This window comes from Choloepus didactylus, chromosome 3 (assembly GCF_015220235.1).
Source record: "Choloepus didactylus isolate mChoDid1 chromosome 3, mChoDid1.pri, whole genome shotgun sequence".
In the NCBI taxonomy this organism is placed as follows: Eukaryota; Metazoa; Chordata; class Mammalia; order Pilosa; family Megalonychidae; genus Choloepus; species Choloepus didactylus.
This window is the reverse complement of record NC_051309.1, coordinates 71708942-71730595: the sequence shown is the minus strand read 5'-3', so window position 1 is coordinate 71730595 and position 21654 is coordinate 71708942. Positions and strand designations below refer to the sequence as shown.

General features: G+C 35.6%; 1 protein-coding gene across 1 annotated transcript in view; it reads left to right on the top strand.

Moving 5' to 3' along the window:
- The first annotated feature begins 7113 nt into the window (after window positions 1-7113).
- The window catches only part of TMPRSS11A (transmembrane serine protease 11A), a 48339-nt gene continuing 33798 nt past the window's right edge, over window positions 7114-21654 (top strand). Inside the window, 3 exon segments of the mRNA XM_037831431.1 lie at window positions 7114-7121; window positions 16557-16678; window positions 18656-18774. Of these exon segments, the coding sequence (XP_037687359.1) occupies window positions 7114-7121; window positions 16557-16678; window positions 18656-18774 (249 nt within the window).

Sequence of the window (21654 nt, the reverse complement as noted above, 5' to 3'; positions counted from 1 at the left end):
TTAGATGAAGGTGAAAGGGTGAAATTAGATAAGGGTGTATGAGAAAAGAGTCAGAGATGACTCCAAGGATTTGGCCTAAAATAACTGCCAAACTGAAGTAATATCAACTGAAATAGTATTATTATATTGTTACCAACTGAAATAATAAAACAATTAACTGAAATAATAAAATGCCATCTACTTAAATAATAAAATGAGATTAAGGAGGCTTTGAAAGGAGAATCAATTTTGAATATGTTCAGAAAATTCAGCACATGCAATTCATTTGCTTGCTTAATTGCAAGTTGCCAATGTAACCAATATGCAATAACAAGGTCAAAGGCATAGACTAGATTTAAAGGTAGATTTTTCAAAAGTCCATCAGCCCAGGGCCAGAACATGACAGGTCGGTTCCTTTGATGAGAGGTCTCAGTAGCTGGTCCAATGCATTGTAGATGAAGGGTCCAATTCCATTGGTGCGGAGGCAGTGGTCTCCAAGAGGCAAGGATGGCAGCAAGCCTCCCAGAACAGCACGGGCATTAGAGCTGTAAGTCAGAATGACTGGGTGTCAGTCAGCCTCTACCTGATTCTCCCCTGAGTGGCATCTGCACTGGGTTTGTATGCCTCAGAGTTGTGGTTTTTAATGTCCTTATTGAGGGAGTGTCCCTCTGGTGGGCATCAAGACAATTTGTAACATATCCTTGCCCCAATGTCTGGTTACCACTTGTTAAAGACATGTTTTGCTCAACTTGTTTACATTCTAATTGTGGTCAACATGTTTACAATGTTTTTGGATACAAGATCATTAATACCATTTCAATACACAACAATAAGCAGTTGGATAAATGAGTTTTGAGTTCAAAAGAGGATCATGATGATTTAGTGGATTTCTGCATAAATGGCCCCAATTCTTCTCACCTCACTCTATCCCTACTCTCTGTTATATGATTTTGCAGAGTCTATTTCCCCAACCCCTTGTATCTGACTCAACTATGTGTCTTGCTTTGTCCAATGAATAAACCTAGGTCTCAAGAGACTTTTCATGTTTCTGATTGCTCTTTGGTGTCTCTGTCACCATCATGAGAAGGACATGCCCAGGCTTGCCTCTTGGTCTCAAACCACAGATGCAGGAGTAAGCCAGTTGACTTTTAAATGCATGAGAGAGGTCAGCCTAGATCAGCTGAACCCCAAAGATAGTCAAGAAATAAATGCTTATTGTTTTATGCCACTGAAATTTCAGGGCAGTTTTGTTATGCAGAAATAGCTGATTAATTCAGCTATTAGGGATCATCATATACAGTTGTTATAAGGCTATGGGACTGAATAAGTTAACCAATAGAGTGAGGATAAATAGAGAAAAACTCCCAAGGTACTCTAAGAATTTGGGAAGAAGAGAAACGAGCAAAGGAGACTAATGGAAAAATCGATGGGATAGAACAAATAATAAGGGAAAACAATGTCTTATAAGCCAAGTAAAGAAAGACTATCAAAAAGGAGGAAGTAATTTGGTCAAAAGTTGTTGATGTGTTAGGCAGGATTTGAACTGAGAATTTAGACCACTGGTAAACTTCATAAGAGCAGTTTGTGTAATATGGTGTGGGAGTAAACCTGGTTGATTGAACTTAAGAGATAATTGGGAGGAGAGGAGTGGAAAGGAGCAAGCATAGACAACTCCCCTGGAAAGTTTTGCTACATAACAGAAAATAGAAATCAGGCTGTAGTTAACAGAGGAGCTGGAGTCAAGATAATTTTTTAAGAGAAAAAATAAGAGCAAGTTTGTTTATAATAATGGAAATGATCTAGTAGACAGCAAAAATGTAATTCTGTAGAAAAAAGAAGGAAAATTTGCTGAAACAATGTGCTTGAGGAGGTAAAAGATGATGGGATATAGTACACAAAAGGAGGGAATGACTTTAGACTGAAACATGGAAAGTTCATATTTGGCAAAATACCAGAAAGAAGAGTATATGTGTGCAGGTAGACAGGTGAATGTGATATAGGAAGCAAGATCAGCTGAGAAGAGTAGGAATAGGACTTTGAGGAAAGAGGAGAGGTGATAAATCATTGCCCAAGATAATGGGAAACTGAATGACCTAGGAAAGTATAAAATGACTGGAGCATTAGGGGTCCAGTTGCAGATCGGTCAGTTTGGTTGTATGTTTTTCTATAGCCCTGTTTATCTGCCTAAGGGTATAGGTAAAGAATAGTGGAAATTTGGATTTGTCCAAGGTTATGTTTCATTTAAAGAGTACAAAGTGAAAAAGAGATAAAAAAAGTTGATAATATGTGTAAGGAAGTGATTTAAATGATTGCCCATGGAATTTAAACTGGGTAAAGGAGAATGCGATGTATATTTCAAGAGTGCAAACATGGGAGAAGTACACTGGAGATCCCACTTGGTCAAGGGATGGCTGGAATTGGAGTACTGGATTTGTAAACTGGAAAGACAGTTGGTGTTTGGAGAGTGAGACTTATGAAGTTGAGATTATGGAGGGGTGCAGTTATAGATAACAAGTTCAAGTGTGTGTCTGAATTTGCATGTAGGAGGAGAGACGTTCAAGGGACTAAGAGACCAGGTGTTGGAAGGATCATGCTTATTTATACTGAAATCATCAGCAGTTAAGACAGGGGTCATACTGGAGAGAATATTAGTGAGCCAGGAAATAAAATATTTAAGAACTAAGTGACCCAGGGGTCAATAGATGATAGCTACAAAGATGGTGCTGTGGGTGATATGATCTGATGACATGAGATACAACTCTGAACGATTAAGAAGGGGAAAGAGTGATTTGAAGACAGCAATGAGGAGAAATGAGGACTCACCACAACTCTAGGCTCAAATGATATGAGGAACATGGAAGAATAAAAAGTCACCACTTGAAAGACATGAAATTAAAAGTGTTTTCAATTTGTAAGGGAAAAATCCACACTCATTGTAGTGGCCCACCAGGCTATTCGTGATTGGTCTGACCCCTGACCTCCAACTTCATCTCTAGAACCATGCACACATCACTGCACTTTATCTACACTAGATTTCTTGCTGTTCCCAGAGCACATTATGGTAGCTCCTACTACAGGCTCTCTGCCCTTGCAGCTCCCTCTTTCTGGAATGTTTCTCCCTTGATGTTCACGTGGTTCACTTCTTCACTTTATTCTTTATTCATGCCTCAGCTCAAATGTTACTCTTGAAAAAGGGCTCCCTTTCACCCTACTCCAAAGAAGGATCCCATCACTCTCTAATTTCTCACTCTGAATTATTTTCAACATACCATTTATCCCCAGCTGAAAATATAATTTATAATAATTTTTTTTAATTATGATAATAGCTCAATGGAGACCGAGTCTTTTTTCCTCACTACCTTAATCCAAAAAGACCTAAAATATACCCTGGCACATCATAGAAGCTGAACAAATATCTGTTGAATGAATTAATGCATGACATAATGTTTAAAATGTTTGGCTTCTCTGAAATACCATGACACAATGAAGTCTGAGCATACGATGTGCCATGACTCCTAAGCTACATGGAACTTTCCACCCTATTTATTTTCAACAACTCAATACTTGTATGTTACTTTTTATCAGTTTTGTAATTTCCTCTTAGCATAGAGAGGAAAAGTAATACAAATTGAAGGCATATCTCATTTAGAGATGTATCTTACGTCTCTCTCATGGTGATATGTTACTATTGCCTCATGATATATTCCTTATGCTCTAATAGTTTTCATCATATCAGCACTTTAATATGAGGCAATTGAAAAGCAACAGCAAGCTCATTTAAATGAAGCTGAGTTTTTTTGTGTTTCTTTTTTTTCTTTTTAATCCTTATGGAGTAATTTCTGCATGAAAATACAGGTTTAGGCATGAACAATTCCATACAATTTAAAGATACTCGAATTACTGAGATCTTCTAAAGTAGATGCCCCAAACCAAAAAATACATATTTCACCCACTTAAAAAATGTGATTTTTTACAATAATAATAGTTTCAATTTTGTTCCTATCATACATCTGAAATTAGATTGGGACATTGTAGCTGCTTGAGGTGGTGCAACATAAAAGAGAGACTACAATAGTGGTCACGAACTGCTACTCCCTACCTACCACTCCAGTAAATACATAGTGATGAGACAAAAAAGTCTAGAATTTGTTTAGCATCTGCTTTGTATCAGGCACCATTCATATGTTATATAAAATTGATAAAGAGTAGTGCCTTTGGAGTTGGAGAGACCTGGGGATAAATGCTGGCTCTATTAGGTGAGTGATTTAACATCTGTGAGCTTCAGTTTCCATTCCTGTAAAATAGGATTAAGTCCTACCCCCAAAGGGCTGTTATGTATATTAAATTAGATAATGTAAGCAAGGCACTGACTGCAAATTCTGGCCCTTGCTAATTACTACTTATCTGCAATTATTATAATCCCATTTAATTGCTTTCCTATTGTGAATATATATGTTTATTGAGGTATAATTTACATTCAGTAAAATTCACCCTTTTTAGTGTACAGTTCCATGAGTTTTGACAAACACGTATAGTCATATGACTGCCACCATAATCAAAATACAGAACCTTTTCATCACCCCCCAAAATTCACTTGTAGTGAACCCCCTCCACACATCCCCCAAACCTTGGTGACCTCTGATCTGTTTTCTGTCCTTACAGCTTTGTCTTATACTGAATGCCAAATAAATGGAACCCTGCAGTATGTAGCCCATGAGTCTGGCTTCTGTCATTCAGTATAATGCCTTTTAGGTAACATCATTTAACTGTCACATTTATTACTAGTCTCAGAGGAGGAAAACAAAGTTCAGAAGGACACATAATTTACTAAAAGCTATCTTTAAGTTAGTGGGAGACAGAATTTTTGTTCTGGTTCTCTTTGTTTCAACATTGTATGTTTCTTGTTTGCCATAGCATATTACTGTCTGCTGGCCTATTGCTTATTAAAGTCCCACTACCATTCAGTCATTTAGTTCTTATCTTTTCCTAATCAAAGGCATGGAAAACTAAGATGCCAGATGACATCAGGACCAGCAGAGAAGTTCTGAGTGAAATTTACCATATTCTGCCATGGATATTCAGGGCAGTCACTAATTTACCTCAATCCAGTTCATCATGATTGAGTTCTGCTATATACCAGATAGTGTGGAGAGCATTTTATATATCTTATTTCATTTGATCCCTTTAATAATTTGGAAAGCTATAATTAATTGCATTTATTATTAATTCCATTCTGAGGAAGCTAAGATGCAAAATAGTCAAACAGTGAAGTGGGGGAGCCAGGATTTGCAGGTGGGAGTGTTTCCCCCCAAAGTCTGGGTTCTCTCCATCAGGCTTTCTGCCCACCTCAATGGTTGGCACATTGCCAGGCAGCATGCGCGACAGTTTCTCATATATTTGGTCATTTAATTCTCATAACGCTCTGTGTATAGATAGCATTGGCTTATTTTATATAGGAGGAAAGTGATGTTCAGTTTAAGAAACCTGTCCAAGCTCACATAGCTAGCAGGGAAAGAGTGAGAATTCCACTCCAAGACCATGCATGGCCTTTTCACTATTCTGTGAAGCATTGTGCCAGGAAAAAAAGAAGGAAAAAAGTAAGGGGAAGAAAAGGGAGGAAAGAGAAGAGAAGAAAATGTAATTACGAGTGATCCCTGTATATTTCAATAGAATGACCATCACTAAGTTTTTCTCTGTTGAAACATAAGAAAGTATATGTAAATGAGCTAAAATCCTAACAATAATAGCTAACATGTCTATAGTGTTTCTATTATACAAGGCACTATTCTAAGCATTTTTCATATATTAAAACACATTTCAAAAAAGTCCTACAAAGTAGTTACCAGTATTATTTCTATTTTACAAATGTGGAAATTGCCAAGATTTTTACTGTGGCAATCTTGCTCTCGAGAGTCTATGTACTTAAAACACCATTGCAGAATGTCTAAGGACATTATTTCAAATATACGCTCAATAAATGTCAGAAGGAAGGACTACTGAATACCTTTATTTCAAGTATTTCCTTTAAGTGGGTACCATTTGTTTGTAAGATTATAATCAAGGCTAAACATAGATATATTCATACTATGGAAAATTATTTAACTGTTAAAAAGAATAAGGTAGACCCATGTCCCAACATAGAAAAAGCCTCAAAACATTAAGTGAAAAAAAGCAAATTGCACAAGGATGTGGACTATATGATATACTTTAGTTAATACATACATGTTTTTACGGATATGTGTGTGTGTGTGTATGCGTGTAAATGCTAAGAATATTCTATAGAAGAATGGACTCTAATAACAATATTTACTTCTGCCAAAATTAGAAGTCATGGTCAAACACGGCTTCAGCCTCATTTGTAATGTTTCAGTGTTCTCAGAGAGTAAGCATTCTTTGGTGTTGGTCTAAGTGAAAACTTATTGAAAATATTATTTGTTTCTCTTCTCTTATACTTTGGTTTTTTTATTCCAATAATGACTCTATATATTACATCAAGTTATTCATTTGGGAAAAACCTGGTTTGCTGTGAATTTATTTGTATGTACTCTCAGGAGTAGATTTTTTTTTGGAAGAAAATGATTATGTATTAATCACGATAAAAATTCACTTCATGCTTTGAGAAATTGGATAGCCATTGTTCAATAAGAATTCAAGGAATATTTTTTAATTCTATTAGGTGTCTAGCTCTTAAGATTAACTGATTTTTTTTATTGAGAGTTTTCATAGGAAGGTTTCTTTAAGATATTTGTATATCTAACAATAATCTTCTTTAAACTCTTAATCCTAGTGCATTCCTAAGATATCTGGCATATACGTACTTGCAACCAGTTTCTTCTCCTTTTAAAAAGTTAGTCAATACCAAATATTTATATATGTGTGTATGTGTGTGTATATATATATATATATATTACTATCTTCCTGGAACTATGCTGTCTTCTATTTTTTCAAGCTATTCTATAGGTTAAGGCTTCTCTGTCCAGACTTGTTGAACTAGTTTCATTTCAACAACTTGTAATTTGTTTCCTTATTTCTTCCAGCTGTAGATCTCTAATATATCAAGGCATGCCATATAGTTGATTAGAAGGTCAAGTTCATTGGGTACAGACCTACAAGATCGTATTATTCTCTTCGATGATGTATCGGTAAGTTCAGTTCTGTTTTGTATATGGCTGGTTTGCTGTACTGCCTGTCAGTAACTGGATTCCCAATGTGTCAGGGATCTGCTGGAGAGGTATCTTAATGGCTGCAATCTGCACTGAATCTTGTGAGATTTCTGAGATTATTATAGCAGCCTGGACTAATCTTCATGTTTGAAATCGATGTTTTTGTATAAAAGTCTTTGTTAGCAATATTTTGTAGTGCCAAATTTAATAGTTGGGATTTTAGAAGAAATTAAGGAAAAATGGTATTACATTGGGTCTTGACTGATTCTGAATTTAGGAGGGAGAGAAGGGAGTGTACATTTGTTTAAAGACAAAACTCCTTTTGGCAATTGGACTAAGCTTCTACAGCACTTTCCCCTAAGCTGCTTTCCCCTGTACCCGATAGTCTATCCCAGTGGACTAATGTAGATTGGGAAGTCACTAGCTGCAGAGGCACCTGCTTTTATCTGAGAATACCTTGGACTTCTTATGGGGAATGGAGGGAACTAGGAAACAACAGTAAAACTAAGAGGAAGGAAAACATGTCTACTCTTTGAAACTCTTCCCATGAAACATTGAAGAGAAAAATATATATGAATTATTTCAAAGGTTTTTTTTTTCCAAAATGAGGTTTGCCTCATGCAAATAAAAGGAAAAATTACAATTCCTTGGCATAACTGTTAAACAATTACTAGAGTGATTTTAAACATCAATGATGATAATATTTTACTATTGTTTAGTTTTATGTAATTTTCAAGACATTTCACATATGTTATTTCAATTGATAGTCAAGACACCCTTGTGAGCTCAGTAGAACAGGTATTGTTAACTCTAATTTTCAAGTCAGAAATCCGAGGGAAACAGAAGTTAAAAAACTTGTGCAAATCTACAGAGCCGTCAGATGCCAAAACCAGAGCTTGTAATGTACGACTCCTTAGAACCCAGTGCTCCCGACTAGCTACTAAAGCCTTTCTAGCATATAAGGATGCCAACTGGGGAAGTTCAGAGATGAAAATTTGATATTAGTTCTGCCTCTAACTTGGCAAACCTCACCAGATTTCTCCTCTCTTAAGATACATGTTCGTATCATCTCTTTAGTGAGCACAAAGTAATTGTCAGAGGCACCGCAGTTGTCTTCTTTGAGATCCTCACAAAGAATTGCTACAATGATTCACAAATAATCAGCACTCTTTATATATTTGTTAAACAAATAAATGAATGATCAAAGGTAGGATATCAAGTGTTAATATTTCACTTATTAAATCTTATTAAATGTGAAAATACACATTCCATGTCTTTGAAAGGAACTGTTTATGAACATCATCACGTTGTAAAACAATAGTTCTAATCTTTCATATTTCACTTTCTCCAAATTATTCTTTTAAAAATTTCAAGTCTCCTAATAATAAACACAAAAACTCCTCTTTTCCAATGAACAGTTAGGTGTTTTTAGGACTCTTTTTTTCAGTTGTAGGGAAGTAAATTACAGTAAATATTGGGGTCAATATTTAGCTAAATTCCCAGAATACTAATCCAGTATTTGGAAAGTTTGCAGGAGATGGAAATTCACTCTAACAGGTGGGCTTAAGGATTGAACAAATGCTTAATAATTACTATGATACCCTTTGTCTCACCTACACTAGTTGTATAATATTTTCCTCAATCATTCTCACTATTCTTATTTATTTATTAATAAGAAACAATATGAGAGCCTTGTCAAAATATATTTCTTTCATATCATTGCTGTTTCTACTTTAATGAACTTTGGATCCCCTTTTTCTGTGTTTCATGACCTTCTCAGATGTTTTCTTTAGTGTTCTGACTTTGCTATGAATAATCCATTTGCATTTGCCTTTAGCAATATTTATATCTCTATACATTTAGAAATTGCGTGGCTCATTCCATTTAAAATTTCAATTATCCTCTTATAAAAGGTAAAATGCCAAATGACTTCTTCATTTAAAATTGTTATCCTGTTCCCAGAAGTCCAACTTATCTCTCTTCCTATGACTCATTATTTTTGGCATTGCTTAATGAAAGCAAAAATTAAATCCTGCTTCTTCATTCTCATCCTTTAGAGTAAAAGGCAGTCATAGCAAGTCCTTTGTAAATTTTAGTGCTTTACATTTAATTTTGGGATACTCATTTTAATCAACTTGTTAATTTGCCAAGTCCATTCCCTAATATATTCTAAAACTTTATCTTTAGAGTTAAAACTACATTAGCAAAGTAAAACCTCCATGTTAGTCACTGAGCACTAAGCTTTGCCTAAATGATCAATTAAATATTACTTTTTTTGTTAGTTTTCAACAAACTCATAGTGTTTAATATACACTATATACATATTATATTATATTATATTATATTATATTATATTATATTATTATATTAACTAGCTCATTTAATCCCCACCTTTGCTTTATAAATGAAGAAAGTAAACAATCTAACATCACCTGGCTAACGGGCTAATGAATGGAAAAGTTTGGATTTGAACCCAGGCATTCGGGAGCTATAGTATGTGCTTAACTATTGTGATATCCTACTCTTCCTTCTTTATGATGATTGTCAGGAGAAGAATAACTTTTTTAAAAATTTAAAACTAGAGCAACACAGTGCTGGTCACTTAATAGGGTTCTATTTGTAATCAATGAATTGAGATATGTATCCATATCATTGAGATTTAAAGACTGGTTTATAATATCCTCTCCTTGGTTTTTCTTTCCTTCTTTTCCAATTGTCTGACATAAAGGGAATGATACGTTTAGAAGATAAGGAAAGATGGTAGATATGTTTAGGAGGCCAAGATGTGTAGGAATTTATGATCAGATAAGTATTTGATTCCATAGTGGGGGGTGGTTTATTTATAATTATAGCAATAGCTACCATTTTTTATCTATTTATGAATTATGGATTTCTTTATATACATTATCTCATTTATTTCTTACAATCCTCATATTAGGCCCTATTATTAGCCCGTTTTACAGAAAAGTACAGCTGCATCAAATTACAGAGTTAACTGAGCTTAAACTCATACCATTCTACCCCCATCATATTCATAATGTGTCCCTGGAAATATAAAAATAATATCAGCAATATTTGAAGAGTTTACTACCAAAGGCTTTCACAATCATTATTAGAGTAGTTGGGTTACAAACAGGAAAGGTAGCTTTGAAGTCACACAAGCAAGACCTTCCTTTCTCTTAGATCTGTAATCTGTGTTACTTCTCCACTCTGATTCTCAGTTTTCTCATTAGTGAAATGGTGATGATAAAACCTATACCGCCAAGCTGCAGCTGCAATTACATGACAAAACCTATATGAAAACCCCTGACATGGACTAGGAATTGATATGTGCTACAGACCTTCATTTACTCATCACCTCAACATCTAAGGGTAGCATTTATTACTATCATTTTACAGGTGAGAAAACCGAAATTCAGAAAGGTTATGTAAACTTTTCAAGATTTGTGTTTAAGAGTCACAAGCAGGGAATGAAGCCAAAGTCTTCTAACTCTAAAAGGTATGGCCATCTCTGCTTTACCAGGATAACTATAGAAGATTTGTCCAAGCAGGTGAAGACTTAGAGATTTTTAAAAAATCTTTAACTCTCATTTTTATTATCTTCATAGAAATTTGTGTTATTTTAAATACTTACAGAAAGTAAGTTTACAATACATACTTTTCAATCTCACAGCACATTTGAAGCAAAAGCATTAAAGGTTATATCATGAGTTGCATGAGGGTAGAAATCATGTCTTATTCATCTTTGCCTTCTTAAACCCAGCATAAACCTGAAATGTAAAAGTTCAGTAAAAGTTGTTGAAAAGGAAATGAGTAGATGAATGGTTAGATAGATGGATGGATAGATGGATGAGTATGAGTAGGTGGGTGGTTGATTGCACAGTTACATGGATGAACAGATGGACAAATGAAAGAACAAACAAGGGAGGAATAAGAAAAATTGTAATGGCAAGTCAATTCTTAGAAGCAGCTTGTTAGTACACATTGATAATGTGCATACCGTCCCAAACTGGGCCATACATTTCACAGACTTTATTATATGTGGCTACACCCTGTAACAAAAACAAGCTAAACCCCCCAATTTCTTTTTAAATCTGTGACATTAGACACTGCCCATCTTTTCTAGTAAAGTAGAACATTCCATAATATGTTTCTGTTTTGTTGCTCAACTCCTTATTCTCTTATTAATATTGCACTTGTAAAACTGCATCTCAATTTTATTGTGTCATTGGGCCACAGTGGAACACATCTGTTTGTTGGTTAATTTTGCATTAAAAATATTCTGGATGTTTCTTTATACCCTATCTTACCTCTCTCCTTTGGGGCCTCTCCAAGATCATCCTAAAATCCAAAATGCTTCCAGTACTAAAATTATCTATCATATATATATACTTGTATTAAAATGCCCGATTTCTCAGCATGGCTGATTACTATCAGGTGTGTAATAAATATAATAACAAAAATAATAATAATAGTCCACATTTTTATAGTATTTACTATAGGTCAGTCACTTTACATGTATTAATGCATTTAATCTGCACTTAATCCTCATATAAATCATGTGAGGTATGTATTAATTTTATTCCCATTTTGCAGATGTGAGAACTGAGACACAAAAGGTTAAATGCCTTGCCTTACATTGCAGAGCCAGTAAGCAGCAGCGCTAAGACTTGAATTCAGATAGTCTGGTTCCAGAGATTGGGCTCTTGTCATTAATGCTGTATTTATAAACTGCCCTCAATGAGAAGTCAGTTCAATCATGTTGCATTAATTTAGACTAACATATTTTCATGTGCTATTTCTAATTCAAAGTCTAAATTCAGCCCTATTTAAGAAAGCCTTTGCAGACATAGGCTAGCACAAGAAAACTCCTTATTTTGTTGATATGTGAAGTTGACAGAGTGTCAAATGTCAACCATACGCCAGGACACAGCTAGATAAAGCCCTTTTACTGTATCAGACAGGGAGGTCTAGAAAGGACAAGGATCTGAAATTAATTTTACTCGCTAGGGTTGAGTAGATGCTAGGGGAAAACACAGGACTGAAAGTACTTGGAGTAAGTCCAGCCCAGCAGGCCAGACTTGATAAGCAGTGAGTAACTGTGTACCTGTAAGAAGGGTCAGGAGATGGGAATATCGGTCGGTGTGGATGAAGTAGAACCTCAGGGTATCCAGGAAAGGCATCCTAAATCCCCTTTTGTTTGCATTCTCCTCCAACTGCAAACCTCTCAGTAATGTTCCTTTTTTTCCAGTTTGCCCAATTTCCATCCCTCAGAACAGGGTGAAGACATTTTAGCTCCCCAGAGAGCTAAGGAAGTGGGGTCTTGTCTTTTCTGGGTTTCTGATTTGCTTCTTCCAAGTCTTCTGAACCCAGTTCAGGATGAACCTCTTTATCATTTCCAGAGAAATGGTATTTTACTCAGTATTTCACTTCTTCTTTGCCCATCCCCCTATAAGTGAGGGTTAGGTGTGGAGGAATATAAAAAGTTTCCTTTGTTTGTTTGTTTTTTTCCCTTAACCTTCCCAATAGCAAAGTGCTCCATGGAACACCACACTGGTGAGAATACTTTTAGAACCATAACTTCAAACTGTATTCTGTGGAAGAGCACGGTCCCACAAAACATCAGAAGATAGGGTGATAAAAAGTACATATGGGAAACTTTCATTTCAATCCAATCCAACAAATAGTTTTTCTGCATCAATTAAGAGCCAGGTGGCATTTTAGGTACTGGGGTTATATCACTGAACAGGTTATGTACAAAACCGAGATAGAATGCTCCTCACCTTTACTCCCATTTGAACTCATTAAAGTTTCTGACACTTCTAGCAGAGACAATCTTATATAACATTATGTAACCATTTTTTCCAAACCTATTTGAATATGGGAAACTGCACTTCTCCCCATGCTCTGGGAATACTGGAGAAAGGCCCCAGTGCAGAATGACCTAGCCATGCTTCAAGATCCAGCACACTTATGGGGGAAGAAAATATTTGTACACAGAACATATTAGGAAATGAAACAGATAGTGGACCTGTGGCAGCTTAGAAAAAAGCTATCAAATTGAAGCATTCAAATTTTACAGACAACCCCGAATATGACAATTAAATTTCTCTGCACATACCTGTGTTACAGCCCTCGTTCCCTCCTCATCCCCTTCAAATGACCTCAGTCACTATTATGAGCACTTCTGGCAGGAGGGAAAAAGGGAATTTTAACTTTTTGCGAGTACATGAGAATTTAAAACCAATGGAAAGGGAGCGGATGTGAAAGCAAAAACAAATTCAAGACTTAATCAAGTGAAGGTCAGTGGTCTGGCTGAGCAGTAACGCACCCTTTATCCTCACTTACCTTTTAGCCTGCTTGAAATTCCACAAATTATTCATTTACATTAATAGGAAGTCTGTGCTGAAAAAGAAAAAAAAAAAAAAAAATACCTTTCAAGAGGCAGTTTGATATATGGAGAAAAATGGATGTCTGTATCATAGCAGCCAAAGTTAGATTCTAGCTCAGCATACTACCTGCATGAACTGAGTGAGTTATCAGTCTAGAGCAAGTTATTCATTTACATACTGCATACTGACAAGAGTATTCAGAGGATCAGATGCGATAACATGAGCAAACCCTACGAAGTCAGCACTTACTAAATAGGAGCTCTTGTCTCTATTATTTTTTATATCAAATGGTCATTCTAAAAGAGTCACAGAGTACTCAGATTTTCACATAACTGAGTGTTTAGCTCACCAAAAAAAAAGGTTGTTTTCCTTGTCAGTTGCTCTGAGGGGATGATAATAGTCAATGAGGGAAGGAGAGTTTGGCATTTAGGTTCCATAAGATCTTTTCTCCAGTGATAGGCCCTAGGCTAGGAAAAGGGGAACAGCTTTCTGCACCAAAGGGCTCCCTGAAATTCAGTACCTTTAGTACTTTAGTTCACTTACATTAGGAGTTCAATGGACTTGCAGATTGGCATAGGAAGCTAATATTTTTTTAATCGGATATGTATTTTGAACTTCAGAGAACTTTCTTTATAAAGACTTATAGGAACAGTACCTCTCTATAAACTGGCATTTGTATAATATCAAATGTATCTATCTATAAGAGGCAGAAAAATAATCCGAAAAGAGGCAATATTTGGAACTTGTAGATAAAATGATAAAGAGCATGTGGTTGATGGTAGAGTGAGCCAAAGTTGCTGCCTTCAGGGAAGACTTTTCTAGGAACAGGAAGATGCATATAGAATAGGGGGCTCACAAAGTGTTTTGTTTCACTCAAGTCATCTTTGGACTCATGCGGAGAGAGGTTGTCAGCTGAGAGCTTTTGTATTGAGGAAAAGCTTATCCAGACTCTGACCATTAACAATGCACACTGCTATGTATATATTCGTCAAGGTGCGTATCTTTAAGTCAACAAGATTGCAGAAAGCAAAGTCGTAAAATCATTCAAATTATCACAGTTTTCATTGGCAACATCTTTTGAAAATAATGCCACAAATACACCCTTGTAAAGAATGAATAATCAAGCTTAATGAAGGTGTAATGGATACAGTAAATTGAATTTCATGCTGATTATAGGTTGATTTATGCTGGATAAGTATCTTCTGTAATTGCCCCTTCCTTAAAAGAATGCAGAATATAATTAGGTCACCATCAGGGATTACTTTTAGCTTTCTACCCATTTTAATTTCCAAGAGCTCACTTTGTATTCCCAAAAATTATTACTTGAAAAAAGTATCCCTTCATTTCTTCCAAATCTATGCATAATGCTGAATTGCCATTTCAAGGAATAGCTCCCCCACCTCTGCTACCAAAAAAAATAAATAAATAAAAATTAGAGAAGGTTTTAAATCTATGCCTTTGAAAGCTATAAAATTCTGTCCGTTTTCATGACAGTCACAATATTTTCAGTTGTGGTGGGGAGAATTCTATAAAGACCCCTAATACTTCTAGCCTCTGGGGTACATACCCTGTTCCTAGTTATTCAGTCAAACACTAATTAGGTGGCTACTGTGAGGGAATTTTGCAGATGTAATTAAGATCCCAAATCAGTTGACTTCAGGAGGGGGCATTAAACTTGGTGAGTCTAACCCAATCAGGTGACCCTTAAAAAGGGACTGAGCTTTACCTGGTTAGAGAGATTAGAAGCATGAAAAGGGTCCAATGTGAGAGAGAATCTCCATTGCTGGCTTTAAAAATAGAGGGGTCCACACAGCAAAAATGTGGATAACATTTAGAAGCTGAGAGAAATCTCTGGTTGACAGCCAGCTAAAGAACAGAAACCTCAGAAACTGAATTCTGCCAAAAATGAGTGAACTTGGAAGAGGATCACTATCTCAGATGAGAAAACAGCCCCAAGTGACACCTTAATTTCAGCCATATGAGACCCTGAGCAACAGGTCTAGCCATGCCACATACAGAGCTGTGAGCTAATAAATGGGTGTTGCTTTAAGCTATTAAATTTGTGGTAATTTGTCACACAGCTATAGAAAATGAATACACCAGTGTTTGTTTTATGGGTGTAAGTAAAGCCAGGGAAAAATGCATGAGCACAATGGTACATCTGTAAGTACAGTCTAGATTCCAAAAGAATTTTCCAAGTGTATTGCTTTTCCAATGTAAGTGGTTGCTTCTACAACCTCTTCAGAATGGGAAACTAAGGATATATTTTTTTTGCTTTCATGCATTGCTTGTTCATGTTCATGAAAGTTGGTAGTAATTTGAAAGTTTACTCATGTAGGATTAAGTAGCTGCAGCTTTTATCCATGGTTCCTGCAGGTTTTGTAACTTGGCACCATTTGCACCTGCTATCTTCTCAAAAGGAAATACTCTGCAACTTATCATCCCAGTCTGTTGGTCCTCATTTTCCTCCAGATGCTCACAGCTCCTTCTATGTAATCTGTGGATGTGGTTGCCGTGGCACTGGAAGCAGCGTGTTGCTGTGTGTTGAAACACTCTTCTGCTTATGATCCACAATTCATTCTGTAACACTGTGAGTCTGTGTGTGTATTGGTGGTGAGGTGTGAACTTCCTTTCATCTACTTTCTCCATTGGTCCTATTCAGGAACTGTGCTGTGCTGTGATGGGGAGCTACATTTCAAAGCCTTAAAATTTCCTTGAGTTCTAAGCTTTTCCTTTGGTCTTTTTTTTTTTTGGCTGTTGAATGACTTGGGGACATACTCATAAGGTTCTCTGAGAAAATGAATGATTGAATAGGTGAAGAGATAATGCCCTGATCTTTTTTAACACTTCCTCTCAGGTCAAGATGATCTTGACCAAAACTGCAGACAAATGTCTTCTTGAGGGGAAAGGTAAGTCAAAGTATCTTACAAAGTAGGCCGAAGTAACTTTCCTGATCCAAGGAGAATCAGAAGCCTGTAATCATTAGAATGTGAGCCTAATTGGTGGATTTTCCTTTGTGCAGAGCAGCAGGACCTGGCAGCCAAAGAAGAGATTTGAAGCCATGGATGATTGCTCTTCTTCTTCTGTTATCACTGACAGTGGTGGCAGTGACCATTGGTCTTCTGGTTCACTTCTTGGTCTCTGGTAGGTAAAATTAGGGATTTCACTCAGGTTGGTTTCATTTTTCTGCAGTCTCATTTGCATGTATGCAAATATATTTCTTCCAAAAAACACTTGTACTTTTAACTAAAAGTGTTCATATTGAGAATATTGTTTTAATTTTTCAATCATTCAATTGACAAATAATTATTGAATGCCTATTCTATGCCAGGTACTTTTCTGGGTACTCACAATACAGCATTAAACAAAGCAAACAAATTCCCTATCTCCATGGAGCTTACAATCTAGTTTTCTTTTAGGCATTCACACAAATGATCAAAAATAGTAATTGTCTAAAATTTACTAGTAATAAAAAAGCAAAAATTGTAATAATCATTCATTATATATCATATAAAAATATTGTAAATTAAATTAATAATTAAAATTGGCTCTTTTACTGAGTGCCATCATTTTTCATGCACCAGCATTTTAATAGCAAGAGAAAAACACTTGTGTGATGAAATAATTTCATAATGATGGATAAGGTCTAAGTATGAAACATTATTATTACTAATTTTTAGGGAAAATTTACTCTAAATTTACATGATAGAAACGACTAGCTCAGGCTAGCAAATTGAGTGGTCTTATCTGTTGTCATGCTCCATAGACTTGATGAGAGAATGAAAACTATTAAGAGCCCTAAAGAGCTTAAGAACATAGCCCTGAACCCCAAATGAAAATCCCATTTGTTTACCTTACTCCAATGGCAGAAGATTCTTGGGTCAGTTAATTTGATTGCACAAAAGTCCTTTATGGGGAAATTTTATTTTGTATATAGATCACTAGAATAGAAATTTTTAAAAAGCAACATGGGAATGTACAACAGAAACAGTGAATGCTAATGTAAACCTTTAGTTAATAGTACAATTATAATAATGTTCTTTCATCAATTGTAAGAAATGTAATATGCTAATATAGGCTTTAATAATAGGTGGAGGATGTATAGTATCTCTGTATTTTACCCATGATTTTTCTGTAAGCCTAAAACTTCTCTAATAAATAAGGACAAAAAGAAAAGTCCCTTTATTATGAGTGCAAGGTTTCATAACAGTATGGATTATACAGATAACTAATCGGAGGAACTAAAAAAATTATAGGGTCCAGAGATGTCTGGCTTAGGAGATACACTGTCCTGATTCCGAGATTCTTTTTTCTTTTCTAAGTCTGTAGCCAGGAGCTCCCTTGTGTCCTCCTGGGTCAGGTTCCCTGGGGAGAGAGGTTGTTTCACAGCCCCTCCATGCTGTAATATTAACTTTTTGTAGCTTCCTTGCCCTCCCTGGACCTTACTCCTAAAATTGCCAAATTCCTCAGCAGTCTCACTATTCTCTGTTACCTTACGTTTTGACTGCCAAGCAGAGATCTGATTAACCTGCCTCTGTTACCCACTGTTGTCACCTCTAACCTTAGATAGCTTTTTTTCTCAGCCTTTCTCTTCATGTCTTAGCGTGCCTGACTCTTCCATTACAAATCAAAATTTACTAGGACCTTCATTTACCTCTACTTCTAGAAGAGTGTACAGCAGTATACATTTCACCTCAGCAAAGGGCAATTAGTAATTAAGGGTTCAAGCTCTAGAACCAGACTACCCAAGTTTAAAACTTGGATAGACCACTTACTAGTTGTGTAACATAAAATAGCAATTTAAGACCTCTATGCCTCACTTTCATCATCTGTAGAATGGAGATGTTGCCAACTTAGAGAACTGGAGTGAGGATCAAATGAGCTAATACATGGAAAGTGCTCAGAACAGTGCCTGGCGCATGGTAGGCTCTTAATAAATGTTAGCTATTATTATTAACATACAGTGGTAATCATTGTTTCCATTCTCTCAATGAAACTTTAAGTATACATCATCTCAGTGATATATTCAAGACTTCATAATTAGCCCCATTATAGTCGGGACTTAGATCCTGAAATCTATACCCAAACCACTTAATTTCTAACTTTTTCTTCCTGCAACAGACCAAAAAATGGAGTATTATCATGGCACCTTCAAATTTTCAGATCTACGAGTCAATAGCAATTCTGGACAAACCAGCACATACCAATTTAAGGACTTGTGGGAGATAACTGAGAATTTGGTAAGTCAGGTAACATTTTTTTAAAAACATAGAATAATGCATGTGGAAAGATTTTTGTGGGTCATTTATCTCAATATTTCTTAAAACATGATCTTCAGACCACCTGCATCAGAATCATTCAGAGTTCTTGCAGACCCTTACGCACCACCCCAGACCTGCTCAATCAGTGTGGGATGGGATGGGCAGGTTGGGAAAGGGGAGTGACTGTAGGAAGGGAATCTGCATGTTTAACAAATGGATGATTCTGGTGAACCACTCTACTAGCCACCTCATTTAAAGGTGGGAGAACTGAGGTCAAAGTACCTTAGCCCTTTGCTCCTTACCACCCCCCTCCATTACACCAAAATATCACCCAAATGCAAAAGCTGAACTACATCAGAAATTATTTGTAAGACCATATGCTTTCATTGTAAGACCAAATTTTAAGATTTAAAGTATTTTTTAAAATATATGAGAAAAAGAAGTATGACCATAATCTTTGTTTTATCTCGAAAATAATAGTAATAGGTTACTAATTACTAGTTACTAATAGTCACTAATAAAGATAAAAAGTCCAGGTCTGTTGTGTTGTTTTCAAATTAATTATTAACAATTTTGTTAACACCAAAAATACAGGACTGATTGCAAAGGGAAAAAAGTAAACTCAAAAAACTCAGTTATATCCTAGGTGTCTTCAGGATTCCCATGCACCCTCACTCAAAAACTAAAATTAGGTAAACTTCTCTGACAGGAAGCACAGAAGCACTTTTAAAAAGGGAAGAAAGGACAGGTGCATTGGTTCAGTTTAGTCAAATAATCTGTTTTTTTCTCCGAAACATTTCCTTTCTTTCAAAAATCAATTTCCACTTTTCCTTGGCATCATCTGCTCCTTGTCCATGTGCATACTAAATTTCAACATATTTACAATAGTATCATATACTATGCTTATAATTTACATTTTTAATTAACATTGTCATGCCTATTTTTTCCATTTTGCAGTCTCGTTCACCCCAAATCAATTATCAGTGTCTACAGATTGTTCTGCATCCTTCCACTCTTTTATATTCAGAGCATCTTAGAAAACAACATTTGCAATGAATTCTTGAGGACAAATCTGGAGCCTGAATACATACTCCAGTCCCTCCTCTATCTTAATTATTAACTCCAGATTTCCCTTCTCAATATTAAAAAAAAAAATCTGCCTTAGTTAAGAAGATATACAGATTTGTTGAACAATGAAAAATGTTATAATTTATTGAGAAAGTTTAAAATCTGTTTCCTTGATGTTGTATAGATGATGCTGTTGTTGTTTTAAGGTTACTGAAGTAAATGGTCAGCAATGCAGCAGGACTTTTAAAAATAGTGAGAGAAAGGTAAAGGTACGTCTGTAACAGGACCAACTATGTTTGGAAAGGGGACATTTATGTTTCAGTTAAGTATGCATTTCTGAGGGTGATAGAACCTGATGTGCAAAGGCTGAGTTAAGTAATGGCACATTATCATCAACACATGCAGGTTTCTTCTCTGGTTGTGATCATTTATTTTCTTCTCCTTTATTCCCTCAACCTACTTCCTTTCCTCTTCCCAGCAGGCAACCAATCTGTTTCATGTGTGTTCTATTGTATATATTTGTTCTTGTAAAAATATATTTTATTTTATGTGCACATAATTTCAATTCATTTAAGTGGCATTATGCTATAAATCACTATTTGTTTCATACACTTTTACCAAAACTTGATTTTCTCATTTTGGCCAGCCTAATAGACATAAGGTGGTATCTTATTTTTTATTTAATATGCACTTTTCTAATTACTAATATGTGTTAATATTGTTACATATAATCGTTAGACTTTTAGGCTTCCCTTTCTATAAATTGCCTATGCATATTTTTTACCCATTTGAAAGATCCACCCTTGTTACTAAATTTATATCTAATACATTTCTACTAACTCCCACACAGTGACACGTGGTGGATATCCACCACATTTTACTTCCATACGTGACCATCATCATGAGGAATGCTATGGTGAATAGCCTCCTCTTTATCCCCTTTGGGCCTGTGCACATCTCTCTGGGAGCAGAATTACTGGGACATTGGGTGGGCATAAATTTAATTTGACTAACTGGTGCCAGATTGGTCATCAGAATGACTGAACCAGAGTGCACACCCACTTGCAATGCACAAGGGTTCTCATGCCAACACATCTTTGTATACTTGCTATTATATGACTTTCTGATTTTGACCAGCCTAGTCGACATATGGTGGTATCCTGTTTTTTACGTAACTTTCTCTTTTCTAATTACTAATGAGTATGTGCATTGTTACATTTAATTGTTACCCTTTCAGGTTTTCTTTTCAATGAATTGCCTGTATATATTCTTTACCCATTTTTCTATCAGAGTTGTTTTGTTTTGCTTTATTCTTAGTGCTTCGCATGCATAGGAGTTCCTTATGTAATCTAGAATTAACAGTTTTTGGTTCTAGACATTGCACATATCTTGTCCCATTCTGTCATCTTTTAATTGTAACTATGGTGTCCTTCATGAAACAGAAATGTAAAATGTTTGAATAGATTTTCAAAGTAATCATATTTTGATTTTGAAGTGATGAAATTAATTAATTTTCTTTGCCTTATGGTTTATGTTCTTGAATTTTTTTAAAAAAATGTCCTTTTCTGCTTCTAAACTACAAAATTATTTTACTATAAAAATATTTTTCTATTAGTTTTTTAGTTTTATCTTTTACATTAGATTTTAATGCCTCTGGAGTCTACCTTTGAATGTGATGTTACGTAGGATTCATTTTGTTGTTCTCCATATACTGAGCCAGTTTTCTCTATACAGCCAGCTACACAACCTGACCTTTTCCCAGTATATGGTATGATTATTGAACTCTTTTGC